The sequence below is a fragment of the Ambystoma mexicanum genome, chromosome 6q (assembly GCF_040938575.1).
Source record: "Ambystoma mexicanum isolate Mex_15411 chromosome 6q, UKY_AmexF1_1, whole genome shotgun sequence".
In the NCBI taxonomy this organism is placed as follows: domain Eukaryota; kingdom Metazoa; phylum Chordata; class Amphibia; order Caudata; family Ambystomatidae; genus Ambystoma; species Ambystoma mexicanum.
This window is the reverse complement of record NC_090937.1, coordinates 984054597-984081135: the sequence shown is the minus strand read 5'-3', so window position 1 is coordinate 984081135 and position 26539 is coordinate 984054597. Positions and strand designations below refer to the sequence as shown.

The window sequence follows — 26539 nt, the reverse complement described above, 5'->3', positions numbered from 1 at the left end:
CCTCCATAGCAAGGTTTATGGTCGCAGCCATCAAGGAGGCCTATGAGGGGCAGCACAAACCAGTGCCAGCCAACTTGCATGCCTATGCGGTCAGAGCCAAGGCCACGGCCATCGCATTCCAACGGCATGTGCCGCGGCAGGTCATCAGCAGAGCGGCTACCTGGGCCACCCCTTTGGTTTTCTGTAAGCACTATTGTTTGGACGCCGCCTCCAGGTCAGACGTGGCTTTCGGGCAGGCGATTCTAAGAAACCTGTTTGCTTAAGGAAGGGCTCCTCTCCACAATGGGGCTATATTCAGTTGTAATCACCCATACAGTATGGAGGAAAGGGGACGGGTCGTAAGGGTAGTTAATAGTTACTCACCGTAGTGACTAAAGTACTCTTAGTCCATAGTCCCGTTTCCTCTGTACGTCCCACCATCCTCCCCCTCTAATACTGGTGTCATTGGGCAATGCTGATCATTGTCGACGTGTCAATGGGGACTGAGGAGTGGCGCTGGTGGGCGGAGTCAGGGGAGCCCATGCTCCCAGGGCCACGCCTCTCAATTGAAAGTGGAAGATTTTTGGGTGAATGGGGTTCCTTCTCGCGCCCCTCGCAAGGGACGCCCATACAGTATGGAGGAAAGGGGACTTTGGACTGAGAGTACGTTGGTAACTATGGTGAGTAACTATTAATGTATTGCTGTTAATTATTCATATCCATAATATTATCAACTTTCTGTTGGTCGCATTAATCAATTGAACAATGTCTTGTATTGATTTGGTTTTGTTTATTTATAAGAGCGGGTGTATGCCTTCAAGGAGGCTTCTTGGTGGTTGAATGAATGTATATACAATTTGTAAAATGAAGCAGAAAACTAATAATGGTATTCCACAATAGTGAAGACCGAAATGGCAAGGAATATACAGATCCAAGTTAACAGGCAACAGAAAAATCTTACAAGACCAGCAGGAACGTGTGATAAATAGATGGAGCAGTCATCACTTGTTTCGGGGTCCACAGTGGCCGTACCATAGGATACACAGGGACCCTTCAGAAGAAAAGCCTCATATGATTAATGGAATGCAATGAGACCTGGGATATTCACTGGTCTGTTTCTTCCTCCCCAACCAGGAGCTCCCTGAATGTCACAATAGCCGGCTTCTGGACTAAGTGATGCTTCTGAGAACGACGGTCAAACTCCTACCACACTTCTTGATTAAATAGTTTGACAGGGGCATAAGGAACAAAGAATAAGTTGGGATAAGGGAGTTTAGATATATGGGTGGGGTAAGTGATCCAGCCTTCATACTATTAACACCCAGTCACTCTGATCTCCCGTGAGCCATAGCCCCCGCAACCCCAATAGGCCAACGTAGGAGCCACTAGACCCAATGATGCTAACATGCCAAGTTCTCTGGACTGGCCTATATGAAACTCTAGAAATTTCCCGGCAGACCTCTGCACCCTGTGCCTCTTTCAGTGGTGACATATTATAATTTACAATGGTACAGTGGAAGTACAATTTCACCTTTGGTACAAGCCTGTACTACACAGAAAAAGTGGTAGCAATGGCTGAGAAGCCAGACTAATCTCGAGCAAATGGGCAGTAGTAGAGATTACACAAAGGACTACAATTACTGTGACTCAAGCAAACACTGACTCAAGATTTCTGTTTAATAAGTAAAAGTACATTTATTTTTAGACCATCTATTCACAAAACACTTAACTTCTTTTAAATTAAAACCACACTTCAAATATATTACACTCGGCCAATTCCCCTTGTGCAGAACAATTTAAGGTAAGTACCTTTAGATTTGACAGACTGGTGTTGTGAAACAAAGACGTTACTGTGGGTTAATACGCAATAATTGTTTTGACATTATGGACAGTAAGGTCTTACCAAAGAAAGGCGTACTCACGAGAAGAAATGTTACCGTAGTCAAACACACTTGGCACAAGAGAATAGAGGATTGAGCCGCCGCGAGTGGCATGGTTCCTTAGAAGCTCCTGTGTGGCTCATCGCGCCATCACTGACTCTGCCGCCTCCAGACCCCGTTATAAGGCAAAAGCGGAACGCCTGATGCATGAAGCCACCCTGCTGCTGCCAGACGAGCGGATTCCCGCTCTGTGGCCGAATTGCGGAGTTTCAGCAGCAGAGGAGTACTTCCATAAGGGGGAGGGGCAGGCGCACTACAGCAAACAAGGCTGCCTAAAGCTTGAAGCTCTTCACCCCGCACTGGCTATTCCAGCATCTCCCCCTGTAGTAAGCGACTACAACCAAGCCCACCTGCAGCGAGCAGCCCCGGGATCCAAAGCGGCATAGGAGGAGTGACGGCGGAGAACGACGCTGCCCCCACCGGAGCCCCGAATCGGATGCCCGATGATGGCGCACCTCTTTCCCCCTACACTGGGATTAGCTCATACCCCGCTTCCCGAGTCTCGGCCGTGCCGGGGCCGGTCCCCTTCGAGGAGGAGCTGTGAAAGAGGGTGCCGCCGGATACCAGCCGTGGGCGGAGGAGCCCACCACATCGCACCAGCAACATCTCCGTTGCACAGCAGCCGGATCCCGCTCAGCGACCTGCCGGCAGCATACTGGACCTAAGCAGCCGGTACCTCGAGGGTTTATGTGCAGCCCCCTCGTCCTGAGGTCCGCACCAGATCAAGCACCCTAAGGTGAGGGGAGGAACAGGGGGACCCCCCCCCATCCGAAGCGGCCACTCTTCTCTGCGAACAACCTGGGCCCCAGGAACTCCCTCAAAGCTCCTCGCCCCGGCACTCTAGTGCACCTCTTTACGCCACTAGGATCCAGCAGTCAAACCGCCGAATCTTGTCATATTCAGCAAAGAACTGCTGACAATCCATCGCAGTTCATTAACAGAGCTCCCTGGAACGTGCCTGGTGGGCAAATTGCCCAAAGTGGAAACCTGAAATCCCTCCAGGGGACTGATTATTCAAAATCTCACGAAGATAGCCTTATCCCTGCGACCCAACAACCCCAAAATGTCAAACAGCAAGACGGCTAAACAAGCGAACATTGTTTCCCTACTATCTAATACTGCAAATGAAAAATCCAGGAAGGGGGACCTGCTGGAAGACGCCCCCGGCAACCCTATGTCTACGGCTTCTGTACCAACCCACGGCCCATCCCAATTGGTCACTAAGGCCGACCTACAAGACCTACTTTCGGCCCTGACCAAGGAAATTCAAAACAGCACAGGAGAGGTCACAAAGAAAATAGATTCTCTGGATAATCGGGTGGGAGAAGTAGAACGCCGAACAGCCGAGATGAAATCTGAGGTCTGCGACCAGCGATTTGACGGCGAGCAGGACAGGGACAGAATTACAGCTCTGGAGACAAGATGCAACCTTCTGGAGGTGAAACAGGAGGACGCGAAAAACCGCTCTCGAAGGAATAACATTCGTTTACGAGGGATCCCGCCCACAATTCCAGATGCAGAACTGGAAGGCTATGTCTCTGACCTGTTCAGATTCATCATCACACTTCCAGATACCGCACCTCTGGAGCTGGACCGGGTCCACAGAACATCCCCGAGGCGAGAATCTGCGTTCCCCCGGACGTCCTAGCTAGAATCCACTTTTTACATATGAAGGAGGAAATCGTGCGCAAGGCGAGGCAAATGCGCCAGATCACCTTTCGTGGATCCACAATTTCACTCTACCAGGACTTGGCTGCCTCCACCCTCCAGAAGCGAAGAATTATGCGCCCGCTAACGGAATGGTTGAGAGGAAAAAAAGACCCCATACCAATGGGGATTCCCAACCTCCGTTAAATTCAAATGGGAAGGTACCATGAGACAAATTTACACTCCGAAAAGAAGCAGAGAAATTCATGGGTCTCAAAGTCGGATGGGGAGTCGGAATCAGAAGAACCAATCCGCCCCCCGGGGGATAAATCTCCCACAGGTGCCTGGTCAAAAGCTGGCAGAAGATGCAGGCTGCGGGGTCCCCCCCAAGAAAAACAACCCGGGATGACCAAACCAGCATTTTTTTCTTGGTGGAGTCCTGGCACTCTAGATCTGGGCTAGCACCCCTTGCAGGTATCCTGTTCATTGAGGAGTATCTCATCGCTTACGACTCGAGGTTCATGCATCAATAAAGCCCTCAGAAACATTCGCTTACAAGTTCATTATCAGTGCGGGAGCAATGTTTGAGCTCCAACATCTTTCAGTTCAGCGGCCCAGTTGGCCAATGCTGGCACTTTGATGCCACCAGTTCGCCAGTGGAGGCAGGACAATAATTCTACTACCAGTTCAAGTTGGTTGAGGGGGGAGGGGTTTGACATAGGCTAACAGGGCACTTAGCCCAGGGATGGGCGCGCTGTACCCCGTGGGGTCCGGCTTTTCACTCATCACAGCAACAGGACATAACAGCAACTAAGCCTTCACCAGAACAATGCAGCAATCGATCTCCTCCAGCAGTTTCTCGACCCCGTGGTGGGGTCAGGGATCGAAACATATCTAATGCGGCAGCAAATAGCAATGGCTGATGCTAGTGAAATAGTAACACTCTCATGGAACGTCCAAGGCCTGAACTCGCCAAGAAAGCGGAAGTCAGTTGAACACAGATTGGGGCAATTATCGGGAGACATTGTTCTCCAAGAAACTCACCTACTACAGGAAGATGAAAACCGGGTGAGATTCAGCAAGTATAAAAACAGGGCATAGTTTGCCGCCTCCTGGACAGAAAAAAAGGGGAGTAGCAATTCTACTAAGCGACAGTCCCGCTATCGAAAATCACCATAAAGAGAGACCCGGAGGGCCGCTTTCTATTTCTAAAGGGTTTATTTGAAGAACTTCCCATCACCATAGTCTCAATTTATGGCCCCAACACCTCTCAAGCCAACTTCATCAAAAACTTCATTACAGCCTTTTGTGAAGGTCATCTAATCATGAGTGGAGATTTTAACTGCATGCCAAATCCTCAAATGGATAAGACTTTACCTCCCACGAACTCGGACTTTGCACAAGCACTATCAATAGCCAAACTGCTTAGAGAAACCGAATCTGTGGATGCATGGAGACTATTCAACGGCACTACACGCACTACTCCTGTGTGCATAGAGGCTTTTCAAGAATAGATCTCATACTAATGTCTGTAGTCCTATTCCCCTGCCTTAACAATGCAGAAATCCACACCTGCATGATATCGGATCATGCCCCAGTATCGGCTAAATTAGCCATTTCAGGCAGTAAACGACTTGCGCAAAGGCACTGGAAACTTAATGATGCACTGCTATTAGACGTATCCATCCGATCGGAAACTGAAGAAACGCTCAACTATTTCAAAGAAAATACAACAGAGAGCTCGCCCATCAACATCTGGGATGCCATGAAAACAGTCAGAGGCACACTGATTAGTGCTGGAACGGAACAGAGAAGGGTCGTGAACATCATGGCAGCCAAACTGGAGGGAAAAGTAAAACACCTAGAGGATGAACTGAAATTACACAGCTCCAGGAAAATGGAGAGAGCACTGAAGAAAGCCAAAACAGCACTGGAAATGCATTGTACCGATCGCACAGCGAAAGCCTTAGCACTTAATGAGCAATTTTATTATACCAAAGGGAACGGGGGCGAATAAAGTACTTGTGCAAAAATTGAAAAAACTCGAGTCGAAACAATATTCTGAAACTAAGAGGGGAAGATGGAAAAATGCACTACTCGGAGGCAGAAAAAATAGAAGAGCTAATGAACCACCATAAATCAATCATGGCCCCACAGCACTGGACAATCTGCCAGAATATTTGAGCACATTTCCCCCATCCCCCCCTAATCCCCCCGAGATACATCCCAGCTCGAATCCCTAGAACTACCCATCTCTACCGAAGTAATCATAGACGCAATCAAGTCTCTCAAGCCCGCCGGGCCCCGACGGCCTATCTGCAAATTTCTATAAAAAGTTTGCTAGAATCCTAGCTCCTCAAATGACAGCCCTATTTAACTCCTTCATTGACTCAAAATCAGTAACCTGATCAATGGCAGAATCACTTACTGTACTGTTACACAAACCTGGCAAAGACCCCAAACTAGCAGCTTCTTATCGGCCTATCTCACTCCTAAACAACGATGGGAGGATCTTTGCCAAAGTACTGGCCAGCAGACTGGGTCCAACTTTACCAATTCTAATTGATCAAGACCAGACAGGGTTCATGCCTGGGAGGGGAACTCGCGACAACATCAGGACGATAAATATCATCGAATGTGCCAACAAACTAAAGGTAGGAATGGCCGCTATATCGCTAGACGCACAGAATGCCTTTGATCTGGTAGACTGGGGGTACATGCGGCCAGTCCTGGAGCACCTGGGTTTTGGCCCAAATTTCATCACTTGGGTAATGGCCAACTACCAATCTCCCACCACGCAGCTCCGAGTCAATGGGGCCAGATCTAGCAAAATCCACATAACCAGGGGCACTAAGCAGGGATGCCCACTCTCACCTTTAATCTTTGCTCTGTCTATGGAACCCTTTGCTGTAATAATTAGACAAAACTCCAGCATAAGTGTGCTAACGGTGGGGGGGGCCATGAATATAAAGTAGCGCTATATGCGGACGATGTCCTGATAACAGCGACTAATCTGGCAACGTCCTTGAAAGCTCTATGGGAGGACATTTTAGAATTCGGGGCCCTGTCGGGGTTCTCGGTAAACCTATCCAAATCCACAGCCTTGGCGGTTAATCTCTCTGAACGGGAAAAAGACACTCAGACCACTAATGCCAATCCCATGGTCTACTGGCCCAATCGGTTATCTCGGGGTACACATCCCCAAGGACCCATTGCGCCTGTATTCGAGTAACTTCCCGCAATTGATCATGGCTCATTCAAACTGCCATGCCTCATTGAGTGACTTTCCTTGTTCTAACACAGATTAAAAAGCACAAAATAACAAAAAGATAACCGCTTTCTAAGTCTTCTGATAAAGTTCTCTTAAAAGACCTGTGAAAATGTGAGCGATTTAAGATTTATGTTAAAAGAAAAAGCAGTAAAAAGGACAAGGGTGTTAAAGCAACTGATATTTAAATATAATAGTGTAAGGTTTGCATTGAGACAAAGTTGTTTTGGGCTGATGTGGGCCCGCACTTTTAGAGGGGATAGCAGGAAACTTAACAAAGGTTAAAGGGCACAGAGAAGCAGATAGATGCACATGGATGAAATAGCCATACTAAAGAGGCGGAGATGCAGAAAGTACAGGAAAAGAGATGCACATGGAACTGAAGAAGAGCGATAAGGAAAAAAGGCAAGGAGAGATGACCACACATGGAAACATGAGATTTGCTTGGAGGAGATGTGCAAAGGAGAATGCAATAATATTCAATCAACGGCAAGACATAAACAAAGGAAAAAAGGAAGAGTTGCATGGCACACCAAAAGAGTGTGGTGTGAGATTTGCAAAGGAGAGGTGTGCATGAAAGAGGATGAGAATTTGATGTAGGCAAGAGGGGAGATGGACAAGGTCAGTGTAGTGAGATGCCTGTTTGCAAGAGTAAAGTGTTGACTGAACCCAGAAGGGAGAGATGTGAAGAGAAGGACCTAGACTCCGCCAGAGCTGCTGGGGCTGAGGTACTCTATAGCAGCCAGTGTGCTCGTCTGCTTATTTGGATGCAACTGGGTGTGCACATTAAGTATCCAAGCTGGTAAGAGACCACATGTGGTGAAGCTACATGGTTTCCCCATCCCCTGCTGCGAGTGCGAGGATGTTTCGTTGGCTGCTATATTTCTTTTTGGATTTCATGAGAAGGCCTTATTATTTTTGTGAGAAACGAGTGTCTCACTAGTCCCTGTGGTCTGTCGTCCAGGTGGCCAAGACACGGCCATCACTATTGGATCCAGTTCCTGGGGGTGGATCAGTGGGGGAGGATCACCACAACAGACAACGGACTAACACCAGAGCCGTTTACCTGACTTCTCCCAACACACAGGTCAGGCAATTGACAATAACCATGCACACCTGACAGCCCTTTCACTTTCCCACAAGGATAAAAAAAGCACTCTTTGAGCAAGGCCGAACGCACGAAGAGACAGCTACACCAAACGGCAGTTCAAATGGAGAAGAAAGGCGGTGGATTGCACTTGCCCTTTTCAACTTGTGTTTGCAAAACCTCTGAAAGGGAAATCATAATACCGGGAGTTACAGCTGGTGTGTAAAGCCGCAGATGTCAACGGTACACGGGGGGGGGGGGGGGTTTGGGGGGGGCCTCCCGCATTGATCATGCAGGCGGATAGGCAAGCTGGCTACCTTGGTACTATCCTTGACTCCAGCGATCCGAGCAGCCAACGGATTCAGCATAGCTAATGAATTGAAGGAGACTAATGCCAAGCCGAACTGTGAGCCCAAGGTTGTAAGTAGCAACATTTTCGACCGCCAGGAATTCACAAGATAAAGTGTGTGTTTGTGTGTCTTGAACTTGAAAGAAAGCTCAGTTAAGGTCCAGGCGCAGATGGGTCCGGTGCCACGTGGTGTTTATTCTAAAGGCTCTGACCAGGACCTGTTTTGCAACCACAAGAATAAGAAGGCCCTAAGGGTGGCATAACGCATTGGAGTGGTCCTACAAGGGTTACGTCAAATCACTTGTACAATCGAAAGTCTGACCTGTTGACAAAGCAAAGCTAGGGGAAGGGAACACCGCTTTCCAATAAGATTGTGAATTGTTAAAGAAAGGCCATAGTGAACCCGACGCAGGGAGGCCCGATTTTCAAGGAGGATCCAAGCCCAGCAGAGGGAGAACCTAGGAGCGAAGAGTAACCGTCCAAAGTACAAGGCTACAGAAATAACATTTGTTTGTCATTTCAGTGATGTACAAACTGTTAAAAATACATGAATTGTGTTAGAGAGGCTGTACTGAACCCGACCGAGGGAGGCCCAAACTGCGAGGAGGATCTGAGCCCAACAGAGGGAGATCCTGAGGCGAAGAGCGATTGCCCAAGGTGCAAGATCACCAAGAGAACATTTTTGTTTGTCATTGTGAAATACCACAGGCCTTCTAAGGCAAGAGACTTTTGCAAGAAGGAGATTTAGCCTCTGAAGGTTTTTGAGATCATTGAACTGAACTGTGAACCTCGTGTGGACGAGGCCAAGGAGTGTGCTGTGTTAGAGTTCCGCCTTGTCCCGTGCTTCAAACCTGGGGAAGGGAGACCCAGCCATACCATCCTGACTTAACATTTGGTGAACACTTCTTCTTTCTTTACTGGTGAAAATTACCCCACACTTTTAGTAATTTAGTGGTAAGGATTGGCAATAGGTTTTTTAGTGCAGGCCCTTTTTATTTGACAAGACTCCACTAGGACTGCCTTATTTATTATTATTATTAATGGTCGTAGCTTGCTCCCATCTTAGATTTAGGTTTAGATTAGGCGTTTATCTCACCCATTATAAAGTTCAATAAACACTCTTGAACTGTGATCACTGGTGTCAGTCTTTATGGTTGCCACCTCGAGTGCCTTTCATTTGTCTCCCTGCCATCTTCCCAGCAGTTGAGTTCCTGCAGTTGCAGCCTTGTCCTACAGCTTTCCTCTCTGGGTTCTATGCAGAGCCGACCAATGGAATTATTATATATGGCCATTGCTGCCACCAACTGTGAGACCAACCAGCCAGTGGTTTGAAGAGCTGGGTTTAAAATGAAAGCAGTTTTGGCTACCACACAGAACAAAGGGCTACCTCTTGGTAGGAAAATAGGTCTCTTTGGTGCCACCATGTAAATAAATGGCACACTGCCCCAGCCTGAGCAAGGACTCATGTGGGGGCAATAAAAGTTAGATTCACTGGTATGGTCCCTCATAACTAGTTGGTCAACCATGGCTTCCCATTAAAGGATTTTGTGGTAAATGTTTTTGTAAATAGCCTTAGGCGCACAAACCCAGCCAGCAAATTTTCAAGTTGTTTCAAAGTGAGGCTAAAAAGAAGCAAAGAGAGGATATCGTACCAAACCATTTGGTTTGGGGCACCATCAAATGATAGCTGATGCCCCTGAAGTGATTGTGGCCTGACTCAGAGCCCCGATTCCATCAGGTATCCTCCTGCTAAGTCCACTGCAGATAACAAACATTCTTGTGATAGGGGGCTTACTTCATTCCAACACCCTGAAGTGTTAGGATATGGCTGCAATCCTTTCTTTAGTCTGCACTTCCTCCATGTCGTCATCTGAGGTGAGGTTAATGTCCTTAAGCCCGCAATTCCACATTTCCAAAGCTGTACAAGCGTGGACAACAACCTGATTTTGACTTCCTGACCCTCTGCCTGGGGCGTGACCTTGGATTGTGATACTCTATTCCTCATCAGCTGTACTCTTGTGTTCAAAAGGGATTCAGATGACTTTCCACCTAATGCTGCATGGAATCTCTTCAGTGCACCACAGCACCCACTCATGTTCCTTGAGCCTTTTATGAAGGTTCCTCCTACGCCCAACAGCACACCATTGGAGAACTCTTCGTAGTTTGTCAGTACCTTGCCAGCACCTTTAGTGCTCGCCTTGCAGAGACCACGGAGCCTTCGATTCTGGGCTGTATGTAGGGCACAGGCTCACTCGCTGGCTACGACCTCCTGAGGGGCCTGGCAACTTCATAACATGCCCATTCCTCTGCAGCCAACAATGTGGTCTCCCCAACTGCATAATTGGTTGAGTGGTTACTGGTTCAGTATCTTTATAGTCCCTCTTGGCTAACTAGAACGGTCAAGAGCAATTATTGTCCCAATCTTTAAGAAGGGGTGTAGGAAAAGCCCCCAATTTTACTGACCAATAGCTTTATTGAACAGCTTTTATCTGTTTGGAGGATGTTTGTTTAATAGGATGGCAGGTTGGATTACTTATTATACCATTCTTGCACTGATCCAATTGGGGTTTAGACCTTTGATGGGAACAACGGAACAAGGGCTGAATCTATATATGATGGCGCATTCCTTTCTATTTGGCTTTTATGGATCTAAGCACTGCCATTGATAAAGTAAATCGTATTAAACTATGGCAGGTGCTTAGGTCCTTAACTGTCCATCAAACATCAACATATTGAAGATTTTGCATAGCAATAACGAGGCATGTGTCGGATCTGACAACACGGGCCATTGCACACCCTGGTTCTCAATTCACAATCTGGAGTTAGACAGGGTTGTGTATTGGACCCTCTGTTCTCCCTGTATATTCATAATTTCTCCAGCATGGGGTCTGGCATGGATTCACATGCTCATGAATATTCCCTGTCAGGCTGGGAATCCTCTGTAAAGAAAAAATCAGTTTCAGTTTCATTTCTGAACTGTCTTTCTCCTAGCAACCAATCACTGGTCTGTGGGTCATACTGCCCCCAGCCAATGACCGCCCTCTACCTAAGCCCCTCCCCTGGCAGCAATCTTCAGATTTTTACGGCACGTTCAACTGTTGGGAGTCCTCGTGTTTAGCTCTCGAGCTTTTATTGCGTTTTGTGCTTTTTCGAAGTGTTCTATTTTTTTCGGTCAATTGACCCTTGCGCTCCATCGATCCACCTTCTGATTAACGGGGACCCGTTTTTTGGATTCTTCATGCCCCTCAAGGGTGAATTTCGTTGAGTTATTTCGTGGAGGATTCCAGAACAGAAGCTTCTTCAAGGCCTATACCGTGTGTCGGACCACATCAGCATCTCGGATGAGAAGGACTCTGTGCCCCTTTTCAAGATTTGCTGCATCTTACGGAATGTCTTTTCGGACGACTGACATTCTCTGTGCCTACTGCCTGCACTCAGACCCGACGCACGTGGAGGATGTCTGTGCGTCTTGTCAGGATATGGTGCCCCACACGCTGAACGATCAGCGCAGGCCGCTCAAGGAATTGCTGCAGGCCAAGGCCCCTGCTCTGGGTGAGTCCTGGGAGCATGCCTCTCCTGCCCAGAAGAAAGGTGAGCGGTCTTCTAAGACCTTTTAGGGCGCCCCTCCCTCCTTGGTCCAACAAAAGGCTAAGCACCGCAAGTCCACTGTCACCGGGAGGGCCGTTGCAACAGGCTCCTCGGCGGCGAGTGCAGAGTCTCCGGCGTCAATCATGAGCCAACGTTCAGGATCTTCGAAGAGGAAATCGCACCATCCGGGCAAACTCTTTGAGAAGACCTAGACAGGCCCTCTGGAGAATGCCATGGGGGAGCGGGGCTCAGACCCTCCCATAAATCCGCAGGCTCAACCAAGGCCGTGAAGGCCCAGGTACATCCGCCGAAAGCCCAGCCTTCCATCGAAGGAGTGGTGGCGACCCTCGTGAAGGCCACTGTGGCAGACCTGCCGGGTGCGGCCCCAAAGGCAAGAGTATCCCTGCCTGCTAGGAGGGAATCCTCTTTTCAACCCATTGAAAAGACGCCAGAGAAGATGCCTATCAACATTTTGCCAAAACCGTGCACCTGGGTCACAGAGAAGGGAGGGGCACGGTAGCCTTCCAGGGCACAGATATCTCCTCAGACGGGGAGCTTAACCTCCAGACCTCCCAGGAGGATTGATGCATCGAGAACAGGCCCTTCGGTGAGGATCCCGATGAAGGTGACGAGCAGACTGACAAGGAGCAGCAGGACGTGGAGGGCCTGGAGGACCAACCTAGGCCGCAACCACCTCGACCTACTCTATGCGTGGAGATCCGGACGAGGATGCCTCTTGCACAGATGGCTCCTCCCTTGGCGCCGGTACCATCTGGGGAACCACTGCTCAAGAAAGGGAGTTCACCCCTGCCTCCTTGTCGCCCTCGCCGCCCTCTCCTCAATTCGGCCCACCACCCCTCCCCCCGAGGGATGAGACGGATCCCGACACGGCGACGACGGGCACTGGAATGGACGACAGCAATTCCCCGCCTCCCAGATCTTCACCGCCCGACGAGATAGGCTTGTTCCATGCCATGATCTCCAGGGCCTCAAAGCTATTTCAGCTTATCCCTGAGGAGAAGAGTTTCCTATACCAGTGCTGCGAGGCGAAGGGAACAGTTATTTTGATCCTGCTGTTGGATGACATTTGGGATGAGGGGTTGTCCCTCATGAAGAACCCTTCCTCGGCCCCGGCGAAGAGAGACCGTTCCGAGAAGTAGAGGGTGTCAGACTCTGCGCCTAGGTGCTTGCGGTCCCAACCGTCTCCGGACTCTGTGGTTTCGGCAGCAGCCAAGAAGTCGTCTTCGGGATTCTCTTCGGCAGCCCCCCCCCCCCCAGACAGTGAGGGGAAGAAGTTGGATGCCATGGGGAGAAGTTATCACGTCGGCAGCGACTGCCATCAACGGCAGCAACGCTCTCACCATTGTGGTTCGTTACGACCGGCATGTTTGGTTCAAGATTGCTCCCATCCTGGACTTCCTTCCCAACGACAAGAGGGTGGAAGCTTTGGAGATTCTACAGGAAGGCAAGGTGGCATCGGTCCACGCCATTACGGTGGCCACGGATATCGCTGACACAGGGTTCCGCCAGATGGGCAAAAGTGTTTGCCTTATTTGGTGGGGCGGGCTAAGGTCCACAAATGTTCGCCAGGATGTTCAGTCGAAGGTGTTGGTCATGCTCTTCGATTGAGACAATTTGTTCAGGAAGACCGTGGATGAGTCTCTTCAAGCCATTAAGGTGGACACAGAGACGGCTCGTGCCTTGGGCATGCTTCAGCGACAACTGCCATCTTTTTAGACTTCCCGCGGGAAATCCTATGGTTCTTCCAAGGGATTTGCTGGAGGAGCTTCGTCCTACCGTCAGCCCTCCCATCTTCGGCCCAAGAGACCTACAGGGTCTGTGCCAAATCTGGAGGACGTCTGTCGCCAAGGACTCAAGGTGGCCCCTCAATGTCAAAACGGGATTGAACCGGGCATGGCGTCGGGCCCCCACCCATGCACCCCGGTGGGAGGCCATCTGGCGAACTTTGTCCGTGCGTGGAAGACCATCTCCACTGCCAGTTGGGTGCTGGACGCTCTCACCAACGGACACACCATGGAATTTCAACGAATGTGTCCCCAAATACCACCAGTGGCCCGGCAGGAAAACCATGTTCTTCTGCTGCTGTTGGAGGTGCGAGCCATGCTGCGAAAGGGCACAATAGAGCTTTTCCCATGGAGGCTCAGGGGCTTTGGAGTGTAATCTCGTTACTTCCTCGTCAAAAAGACCCATCCTAGACCTCCATTGTCTGAACAAGTAAATCGGGTTCCAAAAGTTTGTTTGATGACTCTTCAACACGTTCCAGGACAGCTAGAAGAGGGGGATTTCCTATAGTCGCTGGACTTGGAGGATGCTTACTTTCACATCCCCATCCACAAGGGGCACTGCAAGTTTCTTCGCTTCGTGGTTCAAAGGCAACATTACCACTTCAGGGCCCTTCCCTTCGGATTGAAGTCGTTGCCAAGTGTTTTCACCATGTGCCTGGCACCGCTAGCGACACAACTGCGTCTAAGAGGGATCCATGTGTACCCTTATCTGGACAACTGGCTCATCTGGGCAAGCTCAAAGGACATTGCTGTCGACCACACAGCGAGGAGCGTCTGGCTCCTGGTGGATCTGCAGTTCTCGGTGAACTACGCAAAGTCCTGCTTGACTCCATCACAGGACGTGCTGTTTCTGGGTTCCCGACTCAAGTGTGTCGTACCTAGCGTCTCCGGAGGAGAGGATAGCGGCCATCTTGGGCAAGGTACAATGGCTGTTGGCCATGAAGATCGCAAGGGTGAGATCCATCAAGTCTCTGCTCTGCATGATGTCATGCATATATTTTATTCGATTGTGCAGGCTACGGATACGCCCATTACAGGAGTTCCTTGATGCCCATTGGATAAAAGTAGCGGGAAGCTTCGAGGACAAGATCACACCCGACAAGAGTTTCCGTCAAGCAATACAGTGGTGGGGAGTTTGCGCACATCTGTCCGGAGGTGCGGATTTCCAGACCCCACCTTACCAGGAGACTGTTACGACAGACACTTCTCTAAGTATAGGGAGCTCACGCCGGAAGTATTCATGCAAGAGGCCTGTGGCTGCCGGAGGAGAAGGCATTGCACATAAGTGTTGGAGCGGCAGGCAGCGTTTTGGCCCTCCAGTCTTCCTTTCCATCCCTCAAGGGCAAAGTTGTGCGGGTCTTCACGGACACCACCACAATGTTCTACATCCAATAACAGGGGGGCACCAGGTCCCTGGCACTCTCCAAAGAAGTGTAGGAACTGTGGCACTGGGCCGTCACCCAGGGGATGTTCCTCATCCCGTTTCACTTGGCAGGAGTGAAGAACACCGTCACACTCTCTCAGCAGGGAGCTGCGTTCTTGTCACGAATGGGAGCTTCGTCAGGACCAAGTGGATTGCCTGTTCTGCAGATGGGGTAATCCCCAGATCTTTTTGCGACTGTGACAAACACCAAGTGCCGGAGGTTCGCCAGCAGGTTTCCCCAGGTGTGGGGAGCATTGTGGGCGCATTCTCATTCCCCTGGGACGGCCTGTTTCTGTATGCATTGCCACTGGTGCTTCTTCGTTTAGTCAATCAACTCAGACAGTCCCGGTGCAAGATGATCCTCATCGCACCAGCATGGCCAAGGCAGATATGGTACCCGGACCTTCTCGACATGTCAGCGGCCCCTCCAGTCAAGCATCCGGTGGTCGCAGATCTTCTTGCCAGGGAAGGAGGTGCAATTCTGCACCACAAACCAGGATCGCTGAACCTCCAGGCCTGGCTCCTACAGCGTTAGAATTCGGGGGCTGTGATCTTCCAGCAGACTGCAAGGATGTGCTTGCCAAGGCCAGAGCATGGTCTACTCTTAAATGCTATGGACATAAATGGAAGAGGTTCACCGTTTGGTGCCGTGCACAGAAGATCGATCCTCTGAGTCACAGCTCTGTAGGTACTGCCGTATTTGCAGTAGTTGGCCATGGCTGGACTGTCCCATGCTTCCTCCAAGGTTCATCTGGCGGCTTTCTCCCGCTACATCACATCTCGGGGACGGTTGTGGCTGTGGTCACACCCTCTGGTTAAGGAGTTTGTCTAAGGACTTTTCCTTTTGTTAAGGCTCCCGCCCAGGCGTGGGAGCTCAATGTGGAGTTGACTAGCCTCATGGATCCCACCTTTGAGCCTATGCATTCGGTGCCACTGAAGTTTCTGTCGTGGAAAACAGCTTTTCATGTGGCCATCACCTCTGCATGATGAGTGGGAAAGATACAGGCCCTCTTTTAAACCACTTACTTGACATTCCATGAGACGAGAGTAGTGCTGCGGATGCACCCCTCTTTCATGCCCAAGGTGCTGTCGGACTTTCATCTAAACAAGCCCTTGTGCTGCCTGTATTTTTTTCGGACTCATTTGTCGCCGGCTGGGAGGATTTTGCACTCGCTATTTGTGTCTAGAGTGCTGACGTTCTATGTGGACCGCAGAAAGAGTTTCCGGAAGACGTTGCAGATTTTCGTTAACGTTGGCTCTATGAACCAGGGAAGGCCCTCTCTAAGGCTTCAATTTCCAGGTGGCTCTCGGGCAGCATCACCTATTGTCACCGGGTGGCAAACTGACCGCTGCCTGACTGAATGAGAGCCCCATTCGGCCAGAGCGATCGCTGCAACTACAGCGTTATTGTCTGGTGTGCCCCTGCTGGACATTTGCTGGGCGGCTACGTGCAGATTCTACTGCATCGACAGGGATTCCAGGGAGGAGTCAAGAGTTGGCCAAGCAGTGCTGCGCAAACTGTTCGCTTGAAGGTGATCCTGGTGAGGAGGTAAGAGATGCTTAATGTTGAGCCTTGCCACCTCCGTGGTTGTGCATGTGTGTACTGCTATGTATTCTTTATTCATGTGAATCCATGCCAGACCCCATGCTGGAGAAGGAACCACGTTACTTACCTGTAACTTGTTCTCCAGCATGGGTCTGGCATGGATTCACATGCAAACCCTCCCGCCTACCCCTCTGCGGCTCTTCTCTTGGTCCTAATTCCACTTTACGTGCTACCAAATCTTAAGATGGCTGCCAGAGGGGCTTAGGTAGAGGGCAGTATGACCCAGAGACCAGTGATTGGTTGCTAGGAGAAAGACGGTTCAGAACTGAAACTGATTTTTTTTTCTTTACCAAGGATTTCCAGCCTGACGGGGAATATTCATGAGGATGTTAATCCATGCCAGACCCATGCTGGAGAACAGTTAAAGGTAAGTAACTTGTTCCTTACTAAATGTGTTGGTGGAATGTAAGGCTGATGTGCCTAAAATTGGAGGCATGGCGGTTCCGGCTTTAGTTTATGCTGATGATTCCGTCCTCATCACTCGCTCACCCAGAGCCTTGCAAATTTTAATTAACACATTTGCCAGCTTTGAGCGATTTTAGGTTTTCATGTGAACTCTTAACAAATCGACCATCGCAGCATGTTACAGGGGAAGAAGAAAGTTGAAATTTACCGCAATGTGGTGTGATGCTAAAGCAACCCCAAGGGTTTGTTCCTTTGGTTACCTCTGGATCTACTTTTCAGAAAGCTTCTCGGAAGAGGCTCATTCCCCAAATCAATTGGCACTCAATCATTTGGGAATATCTAGCTTTATTATACAGCAACCACATACTATTATAAAAAATAATTTATAAAGCACCGACAGTGGGGGCAGTTTCCTATGGTGCAGCAATTTGGGGTTTTGCTAAGCAAGGAGGTATTCAAAGAGAAGAAAACTATCTTGTGAAAAAGCTTTTGGCACTCCTTGGTTCAGCCCCAAACTTTGCAGCCCATAAGGAAATTGGCATAGAGTTTGAGCTTATCCAAATACTGGTTTGACTCAAACAATTTTGGCAGACCTACTAACCAAAAGGGGTGTGGAGGACATTGGGATGCTTCAGCATCCGTGAGATGTTAGGAAATATTAATGCTATCCAGTATTTTGACAATCAGAAGGGTGGAGACATCTGTGTGGAATAGGCTTCATGTGTGTTGGTGTAGGTAGCAGATTAGTGATATTTCGCCAGATCCCAAGAGGCTTATGTGCAACCAGCCAGCCACCATCTTGATTTCACTTTTTGGGTGTACTAGCATTTTGCATTGGGTTACCAAATTGTCCAAACTGAAACGTAGTGAAAGGCTGTGTAAAATATGCTAAGGTGACGGATCACTTTGCCCTTCTGTCTGTAAAGTCTGCCCATGTTTCCCTTTTTGTATTAAGAAAGGTGGGGAACTGTATTGTAAGTGGAGTGTTAAAGGTGTGGGAACATTGCAATTCTATACCACACCTAGAGTAATTATAGTTTTACTGACTTGTCTTTTTTCTCCTGCTTGTAGTGGGTGATTACTGAGCTTGCCTGCTACACTTACTCAATGGTGACTGTGCCACTTTATGATACTCTGGGAGCTGAAGCCATCAGTTATATTATAAACAAAGGTATGTTAACATTTTTCTTTCAACTATTTTCAGAGGCGTACATACAGTGATTTAATAGAATAAAGTGATACACCTGGTACTTAAACATTGGTCTAATTTCTAGTTGTGCGATTCATGGTAAATGGTGTTGTTCCGAAGTAGAGGTAAACTGGGGATACTCTGGCATGGTGAGGGAAAATGCACAAACCTGTACAGTATCAGTATTTTTTTATCATACCATTATGGAATATTTAGTTTGGGAAAATGGTCTCCACTCCTGGATATGTGTTTCAAGGGGATTGGGTCCTCCAACGTATTCCATATGTATGACAGTAATCACCACAGCTGTGCTGCTTCAGAAAATCATTCGGCTCCTGCATCGATACGCTGTCCTCGAGGGCCTCCGTCGAGCCGACATCACCGGTTGTTATAAGTAGGACGCACGACACCCGTAGCCTCAGTTCGGTTTTTTCAGCGAACCTGTTCGCTTCGGAGATCTTGGCGCGCCTCGATTCTACTGAATGCTGTTCTTTTGGTTCTTCGAACCTGTTTCTTCATTGCTATCGGTATGTCGTCTTCGGCTTCTTCCACCCCGCGGTCCGGGTTTAAGAAGCGTCGGGTGTGCGGGCTCCAAGATGTCGCTGACGGATACGCACGATGCTTGCCTCTGGTGCCTCGGGGAGGACCATGATACGGATGACTGTGTCTAATGCCAATTGCTCACATCGAAGGTCTTGCGGGGAGCGTAAGAAGAAGCTGTCGGTCGGTAAGGTGTCCAAGCCCCGGAAGTCGCGTTCCACTGGTCTTTCGCTGGACGATTCGAGGGGCGACTCTCTGCATCGTCGTCGGGAGTCTGGGGGTTCTCGGTCTGGGAGTCGGTCTCGCCATTCCTCTGCCTCTTCGAGGCACTCCAGGAAGCGCCGTCACCGGTCGCCTTCCTCGTCCGAGGAATCCGCCCGTCGCCGGGTTGCTTGTCCCAAAAAGCATTCCACTCCTGAGGAATGGGATTCCTTCCGAAAGGAGATGTTGGCGATTTTTCAATCGCAGGGCTCTGGTCCGTCTGCGCCGTCTAAGGATGCCAGTTGTGGCCGTGCTAGAGACTCTGCTCGCTCGCCTTCGGGCTCGAGCAGTCGTCGCGACCACCGGGCACCTTCGAGGTCCCGGTCGGACAAGGATGGTCGCTCTAGACATGCCCGTTCCAGGTCTCGGTCCTCGACGCCATCGAGATCGCGTGAATCTGTGATGTCTTCAAAGAAGACATTGACACCGGCGGCGCCAAGGTCGTCGACGGACTCTTGAGGCCCCGCCTCCGAGGAAGACGTCGACGCCATCACCGCCCAGGCTGTGGAGACACGCTCAGGGCTCCGCCCTCGAGGCCTGTGTTGACGCTGTCGGCACCGCGCTCAACGTCAACGCTGATTCAATCGCCTTTCGAGGCAGCTTTGTCGGGGATGCCTCGTGGTGCGGGGAACCCCCTTGAAAGGCTCTGGGCTAAGGCAAAATATGTCTTTGTTCCTTTTTCGGTTCCCTCTTTCCAGCCTCCGGATTATATTTCTGAGGTGGATGAGGGGTCTGAGGAGGGTGTAGTTCCTGCAGAGGTCCCTGATGACATTGTTTCTGGTCATAGCCAGTTTGAGGACCTGCGCCAGTTATTGCATGACGCCAGTGAGCTCAACACCTCTCTGGAGGTGGAATTTGGTAGGCCTGAGGCTGGCACGCATGCCGACTCCTCTTATCAGCGCCTGATGTCGAGGGTCACGGATTACATGGGGTGGTCTGCCCCCTCTGGGGATTTTCAGCAGGATGACCCGACTGATATCCTGGACTATGGTCCACCAACTGACCCGGTGGTGCCATTCCATATGGCCTTGCCGAGAAGGGTGGCTGCGGCTTTGTTTTCTCCAGAGAGTCTCCCGGCAGTGAGCAAGTCCTTGCCGAAGAAGTGTCGCCCAGCCAGTGGTGACCCCTGCTACTTGACCATGCACCCCACTCCGGAAAGTTTGGTGGTGCAGGCGGCTAAGGCCCCCGCAAAGCAGGCATCGTACACTACCATCCCTCCTGATAGGGACGACAAACGTTTTGACGGCTGGCCGAAGAAGGTATTTTCTTCTGGGGGTATGGCGCTTCAGGCTGCCAACTCCGTTTGTGCCTTGTCTCGTTTCACGCACACGCTGTGGAACTGTATTTCTCCAGCATTGGATCTTTCATGGATTCACATGCTTAGAATATTCCCTGTCAGACTGGGAACCCTCGGTACACATATATAGTCGTTTCCTATAGGAAAAAACTTCCGACACTTGTGTGTCCTATCCACATCTACGTCTTCCCCGGGGACGTCCACGCACGCCCCATAGGACGTAATGGTATATAAGCCCCGCCCCCGCGGGCCCCGTCAGATTTCAACCGTCTCCAAAGATAGTGGGATCTCCTCGCGTAGTCTCTACTGCTAGATTTTGTCGAATTGTCGAACTCCTGTGAGTTTGTTAATTTTATCGGAATGTCGGGAAAAACTCTATTTCGCCCGTGTGCCACGTGCGGATTGAAGAAGGTTTACGAGGGGGACGGCCATTTAGACTGTATTTATTGCCTCCACCCTCACCACTCGGCAGACCAGTGTGAAATATGTAAAGGTTTTTCCCAGAAAACCCTGAAGGATCGAAATCGACGGCTGGTATCCTGGTTAAATGACGGTGCGGGAGCGTACCCTCAGTCAGAGGTGGGCTCTGTGCGCAGCGTGGCCTCTGCGAAAACATCAGGAGCCCCTTGACGCTCAACTTCGTCGGAACCTCCGGCTAAGAAGTCACGACCTGCGGAAAAGGATGTTCCACGAAGTCACTCTTCTAAGGACTCTTCTAAAGACTCTGCAAGAAAGACATCTTCGTCAACTTCGTCGAAGAAAGGAAAGGAGAGGCCTAAATCCTCCTCGGGCGATCAACACAGATCAGCCATGAGTAGAGATTCGGATAAACGCAGGGAGAGCGCTGTGAAGGCGGGACCGCCTAAACCACCTGCAGGCCCAACGTCGACGACGACGAACCAGTCTGTGTCCTCACTGCCGCTGACGCAGTCGATTTCACCCGTCATCAACCCAGCAACGACTTCGGCGACGATGTCCTCGTCGACGGAAGTTCTGGCCTGGAGACCAAAAGTATTTGATATGGGGTTGCCTGACACATTGCTACAGGAACAGGCAGCGTCAATTGCCTCGAAAGAAGACGACGGCTTCAGAATTGTGAGCCCGGAGGACCTCGGTCTACGAGCCAGGTTTCCATCAAGAGCAACCTGCTCTCAGGTGTTTACCCAACCTCCAAGCTCTCAGGCGACCCTGTCCATGGAGGTACTGTCCTCCTTACACTCGCTGCTGAAATCGCTGGACGAAAGGCTTCCACCTGTACCGTCGACACCCCCCGTCGACGAGCCCGGCCCTTCACACCGCCCGACCAGATTGATCGGGGTTCCAACTACTCCAGCAGTCCAGGAGGGAAGGTGAGCTTTCGGACTCCCTATCTGACCACGGGTCAGCGTCAGATATATCCCTCACCATCTAGGGATCCATCCTGGGTGTCGGATGTGGAAATGGAAACGCCAAAGAGTCCCACTCACCCGTCACCACCGGACGATATAGGTGCCTTTCATTCTATGATGGAAAAAGCGTGCAAGGAGTTTGGCCTGGTCCAACAGGAGGAGAAAAAGGACTGTTTTCTTTTTGACCATATGGGCAAGAGTAGACGCTCAATATTCTCAATACCCTGGAAAGAAGGTGTTCAAACCATGCGTCACCCATTTTCTGAGCCGGCTGTCAAAGGCCGCATTGAAAAGAAATTTAAAGTACCAGACTCTACACCGAAGTGTCTTTCGGCTCAACCTACACCGGACTCTGTGGTGTCGTCGGCGGCGACGAGAAAAGCAAAGGCCCAACATAAATGCTCTACCCCTCCAGATAATGAGGCGAGGCGCCAAGACGTGTTTGGTAAGAAGGTTCTTTCTGTGGGGGCCTCAACGGTGAAAGCAGCTAACTCCCTGGCGATTGTGGCCAGATATGACAGGGAGATGTGGCACAGACTGGCACCTATCCTGGACCACCTCCCAGAAGAATATAGAAGAACGGCGATGTCCCTGGTTCGAGAAGGCGAAGAAGCATCGAATCATGCTATTAACATAGCGGTGGACCTGGCAGATTCGGGTTTTAAACCAATAAATAACGGTGTTGTTCTAAGACGCCAGGCTTGGCTTAAGTGCACCAACTTCAGACCCGAAGTACAGTATAAAGTTTTGGACATGCCCTTCAAAGGTGATCTTCTTTTCGGAGAAAAGGTGGACGAGGCCTTGAAGGGCATGAAGGAGGACTCAGATACAGCACGCTCGTTGGGTTCTCTCCAGAGTGGTAAGCCCTTTCGTTCTTTTCGTCCCTTTAGAGGAGCATCTGGAAACTCAAGATTCTCAGCAACCAGAGATAGATCTTTTGGTAGATCAGCGTATCCTTCCCAAGGATATAGACGTGCCTCTCAGACCTCAAACCGGCGTAGAAACTTCCAGTTTTGCCAGAGACGACCAACTTATTCGTCGTCGACGAGCAAACAGAAAGACCAGCAATGACGGGAAGCGTTACCGTCATGGGAGTAAGAGTGTCAAGCTTCATCGAGGAATGGGAGACCATCACAACAGATCAGTGGGTTTTGGACACTGTGAGGTACGGACATTCCCTACTATTCAAATGCAAACCTCCAAAATGTCCACCAATACACCTATCCCAGCCGCATCTAAACATCTTGCGGCAGGAAGTAACACTCGGGTTACAGAAAGGCGCCATCGAATTAGTCCCTGCATCGCAGAAAGGCCTAGGGGTATACTCACGGTGTTTTGTGGTAAAGAAGCCAAACGGAAAATGGCGCCCTATTCTCGACCTGCGAGACCTCAAGACCCTACAGAGTCAAAAATTAAAAATGCTTACACTCCAGGAGGTGATCAGATCCGTCCAAAGGGACGATTTTTTTGGCGTCACTAGATCTACAGGACGCGTACTTCCACTTTCCGGTGTGTCAAAAACACAGGAGGTTTCTGAGGTTCATGGTAGGTCGGACACACTACCAATTTGCAGTGCTCCCATTTGGTCTAAAGTCCTCCCCAAGAACGTTTACAAAATGTTTGGCACCTGTGGCAGCCTGGCTGCGAAAGGGAGGGCATCATGTATACCCGTACCTCGACGACTGGCTTGTGAGGGGATCCTCCCCAGCGTCGACCAACGACAGCGTACAAGCCACCTTACAACTTCTGCAACGACTGGGGTTCGCAGTGAACTTCGAAAAGTCTTCTCTAAAGCCCTCAAGGAGCTTGAAGTTCTTGGGAGCTCAATTCGAAACCCACCGGGAATAGTGAAACCGTCCCTAGACAGGATATTGAAGATCGAACAACTGACGAGTCAACTTCGCCTACAGAGCACATTTTCCGTGAGAAAATATGTGGCAGTCCTGGGTTCCATGGCTTCGTGCATCCACCTGGTAGCAAACTGCCGATTGTTCATGAGGCCTCTACAGGAGTTCCTGTCGGACAGATGGAAGCAGGCCACGGGCCGGTGGTCAGACAGGATAACCGTCGACGACGAGGGTGTCATCAGATCCCTCCAATGGTGGAAAATCTTTCACAACCTGGACAGAGGGGTTCCTCTACAAGAGCCGGAATTTCAGAACACCATCACGGACGCCTCCCTGATGGGCTGGGGAGCACACATGAACGATCTTCAAACCCAGGGCAGATGGTCTTCGACCGAATCGCACCTACACATCAACGTGCTGGAACTGAGGGCAGTGAGATGGGCCTTGAAATCATTCCGTCCACATATCAAAGGATCAAAAGTAAGAGTGCTCACAGACAACACGACAGCCATGTTTTACTTGATAAAGCAAGGCGGCACCAGATCCAGGACCCTTTCAGCGGAAGCTCAAAAGATCTGGCACTGGGCGTTGAAACACAACATATCCTTAGTGGCTTACCATCTCCCGGGTGTGAAGAATGTGCAAGCGGATTCCCTGAGCAGGACAATGGCTCAAATACACGAGTGGGAGCTGGACACCGGTCAGCTACAAATAATCTTTGAAAGGTGGGGGACCCCCTCAATCGACCTCTTCGCAACGAAAGAAAACAGGAAATGCGAACAGTTCGCGAGCAGATGGCCTCAAAATGGATCCCTGGGGGAAGCGTTCTCATTTCCTTGGACGGACAAATCCCTGTACGCTTTCCCTCCGTTCCCCCTTATACGGAGGACAATCCAGGGGATTCGCAGGTACAAATGCCGGGTCATTCTAGTGGCACCGTATTGGCCGAGACAACCATGGTTTTCCGACCTCCTACATCTGTCGTTGGAACAGCCTATAACTCTCCAGAAAGTGCCGAACCTACTGTCCAGGGACAAGGGAACGGTGTGGCACCACAATCCGGACAGCCTCAACTTAACAGCATGGCTCCTGACTTTTCAGAGTTTGGCAGCTTGAAAGTCTCGTCGGATTGCCGGAGAATTCTGCAGGCGGCTAGGGCCCCTTCGACTAACAAATCATACATATGCAAATGGCGAAGGTTCTGTACGTGGTGTCAAACACAGCACGAAATCCAGCCTTTAATAGTAACCCCTGAACAAATTCTTCCGTATCTTCTTCACCTAGCTGAGAGTGGGCTGTCATCATCGTCCATCAAAGTGCACTTGGCGGCCATTTCAAGGTTTACAAGGAGAAGACAGTCTTCACCATTATTCAGTGACAGACTGGTGAAACATTTCATGAGGGGTCTCTTTAGAACTTTCCCCCCTACGAAACGGTTCCCACCGTCGTGGAGTCTAAATGTGGTGTTGGCGGCTTTAATGAAACCCCCTTTCGAACCAATGTCCTCTTCATCCATGCAGTTCCTATCGTGGAAGCTGGCTTTCTTAATTGCCATTACGTCAGCTAGAAGAGTGTCGGAATTACAGGCATTAGTCATAGACCCTCCATATATGAGATTCTTTAAAGATAAAGTGATACTATCAACTAATCCTACTTTCATCCCGAAAGTACCGACGATCTATCACAAGCACTCGACCATTGCTCTCCCTACTTTCTTTGCGACCCCGTCGTCGACGGCGGAAAAGGCCCTTCATACGCTCGATGTGAAAAGAGCGTTAAAGTTTTATCTGCAAAGAACGCAAGAACTCAGAACTACCAGACAGCTGTTCATTGCATATGGTCCGTCGACGAGAGGAAGGGCAATCTCCAAGCAAGGACTGGCCCGATGGGTCTCATCGGCAATCGCTTTTAGTCACAGCAAGGCCGGGAGACCCCTACAAGGGCACCCTAGAGCCCATTCGACGAGATCGACAGCCTCCTCCGCGACGCTATGGGCAGGAATTCCTCTGACAGACATCTGCCAGCCGGCGGCGTGGTCTGTCCCACACACGTTCACACGCCATTACTGCCTGGAAAGGCAGCATGCGGATGAAGTACAGATGGGGAGGGCAGTGCTGCGCCATCTTTTTCAATGAGGTAAGCCAAATGGTGAAACTGTTGTCTTTTACCTTGCCGATGTTTGGTTTTTTCCTTGATGTATCGCCTTAATATAAATATGCTACTGCTTACGTGTATATATATATATATTTGGACTGGGAGTGGTTTAATTTTGTAATGTATGTTGCATTGCATTCTCACCTCCTCCTTCTAGGATACTGCTATACAATCTATTCTAAGCATGTGAATCCATGAAAGATAAAATGCTGGAGAAGGGAGTAGTTTCTTACCTGTAACTCCATTTCTCCAGCGTTGGTATCTTTCATGGATTCACATGCGCCCACCAGCCTCCCCGGAATGCAATGTATGTGCATAAACAGGTTTCCCCTTTCTTCTTTGCAGGGGTCGAAATCTGACGGGACCCGCGGGGGCGGGGCTTATATACCATTACGTCCTATGGGGCGTGCGTGGACGTCCCCGGGGAGGACGTAGATGTGAATAGGACACACAAGTGTCGGAAGTTTTTTCCTATAGGAAACGACTGTGTACCGAGGGTTCCCAGTCTGACGACGGGGAATATTCTAAGCATGTGAATCCATGAAAGATACCAACGCTGGAGAAATGGAGTTACAGGTAAACTACTCCCTTCCCTAGCGGCTGATCATATTCCCGAAGGGGAGGAACGGGATGGTTTCCTTGCTATCGTGCAGGAGGGCAAGGATGCCTTGTGTGAATCCTTTCAGGCGGGTCTGGACATGGTTGATTGTGTCAGCCGGTCCATGGCGGCGAGCACCGTAATACGCAGGTTTGCGTGGTTGCGGAA

At 50.0% G+C, this 26539-nt stretch overlaps 1 protein-coding gene across 6 annotated transcripts in view; it reads left to right on the top strand.

The window, feature by feature from the left end:
* ACSL1 (acyl-CoA synthetase long chain family member 1) overlaps positions 1 to 26539 on the top strand; it is an 877045-nt gene that overhangs the window by 336751 nt on the left and 513755 nt on the right. For all 6 annotated transcript variants that reach the window (XM_069631504.1, XM_069631500.1, XM_069631503.1 and 3 more), the window contains one exon: positions 18169 to 18268. In XM_069631504.1, the coding sequence (XP_069487605.1) occupies positions 18169 to 18268 (100 nt within the window). The remainder of the gene's footprint in view (positions 1 to 18168; positions 18269 to 26539) is intronic.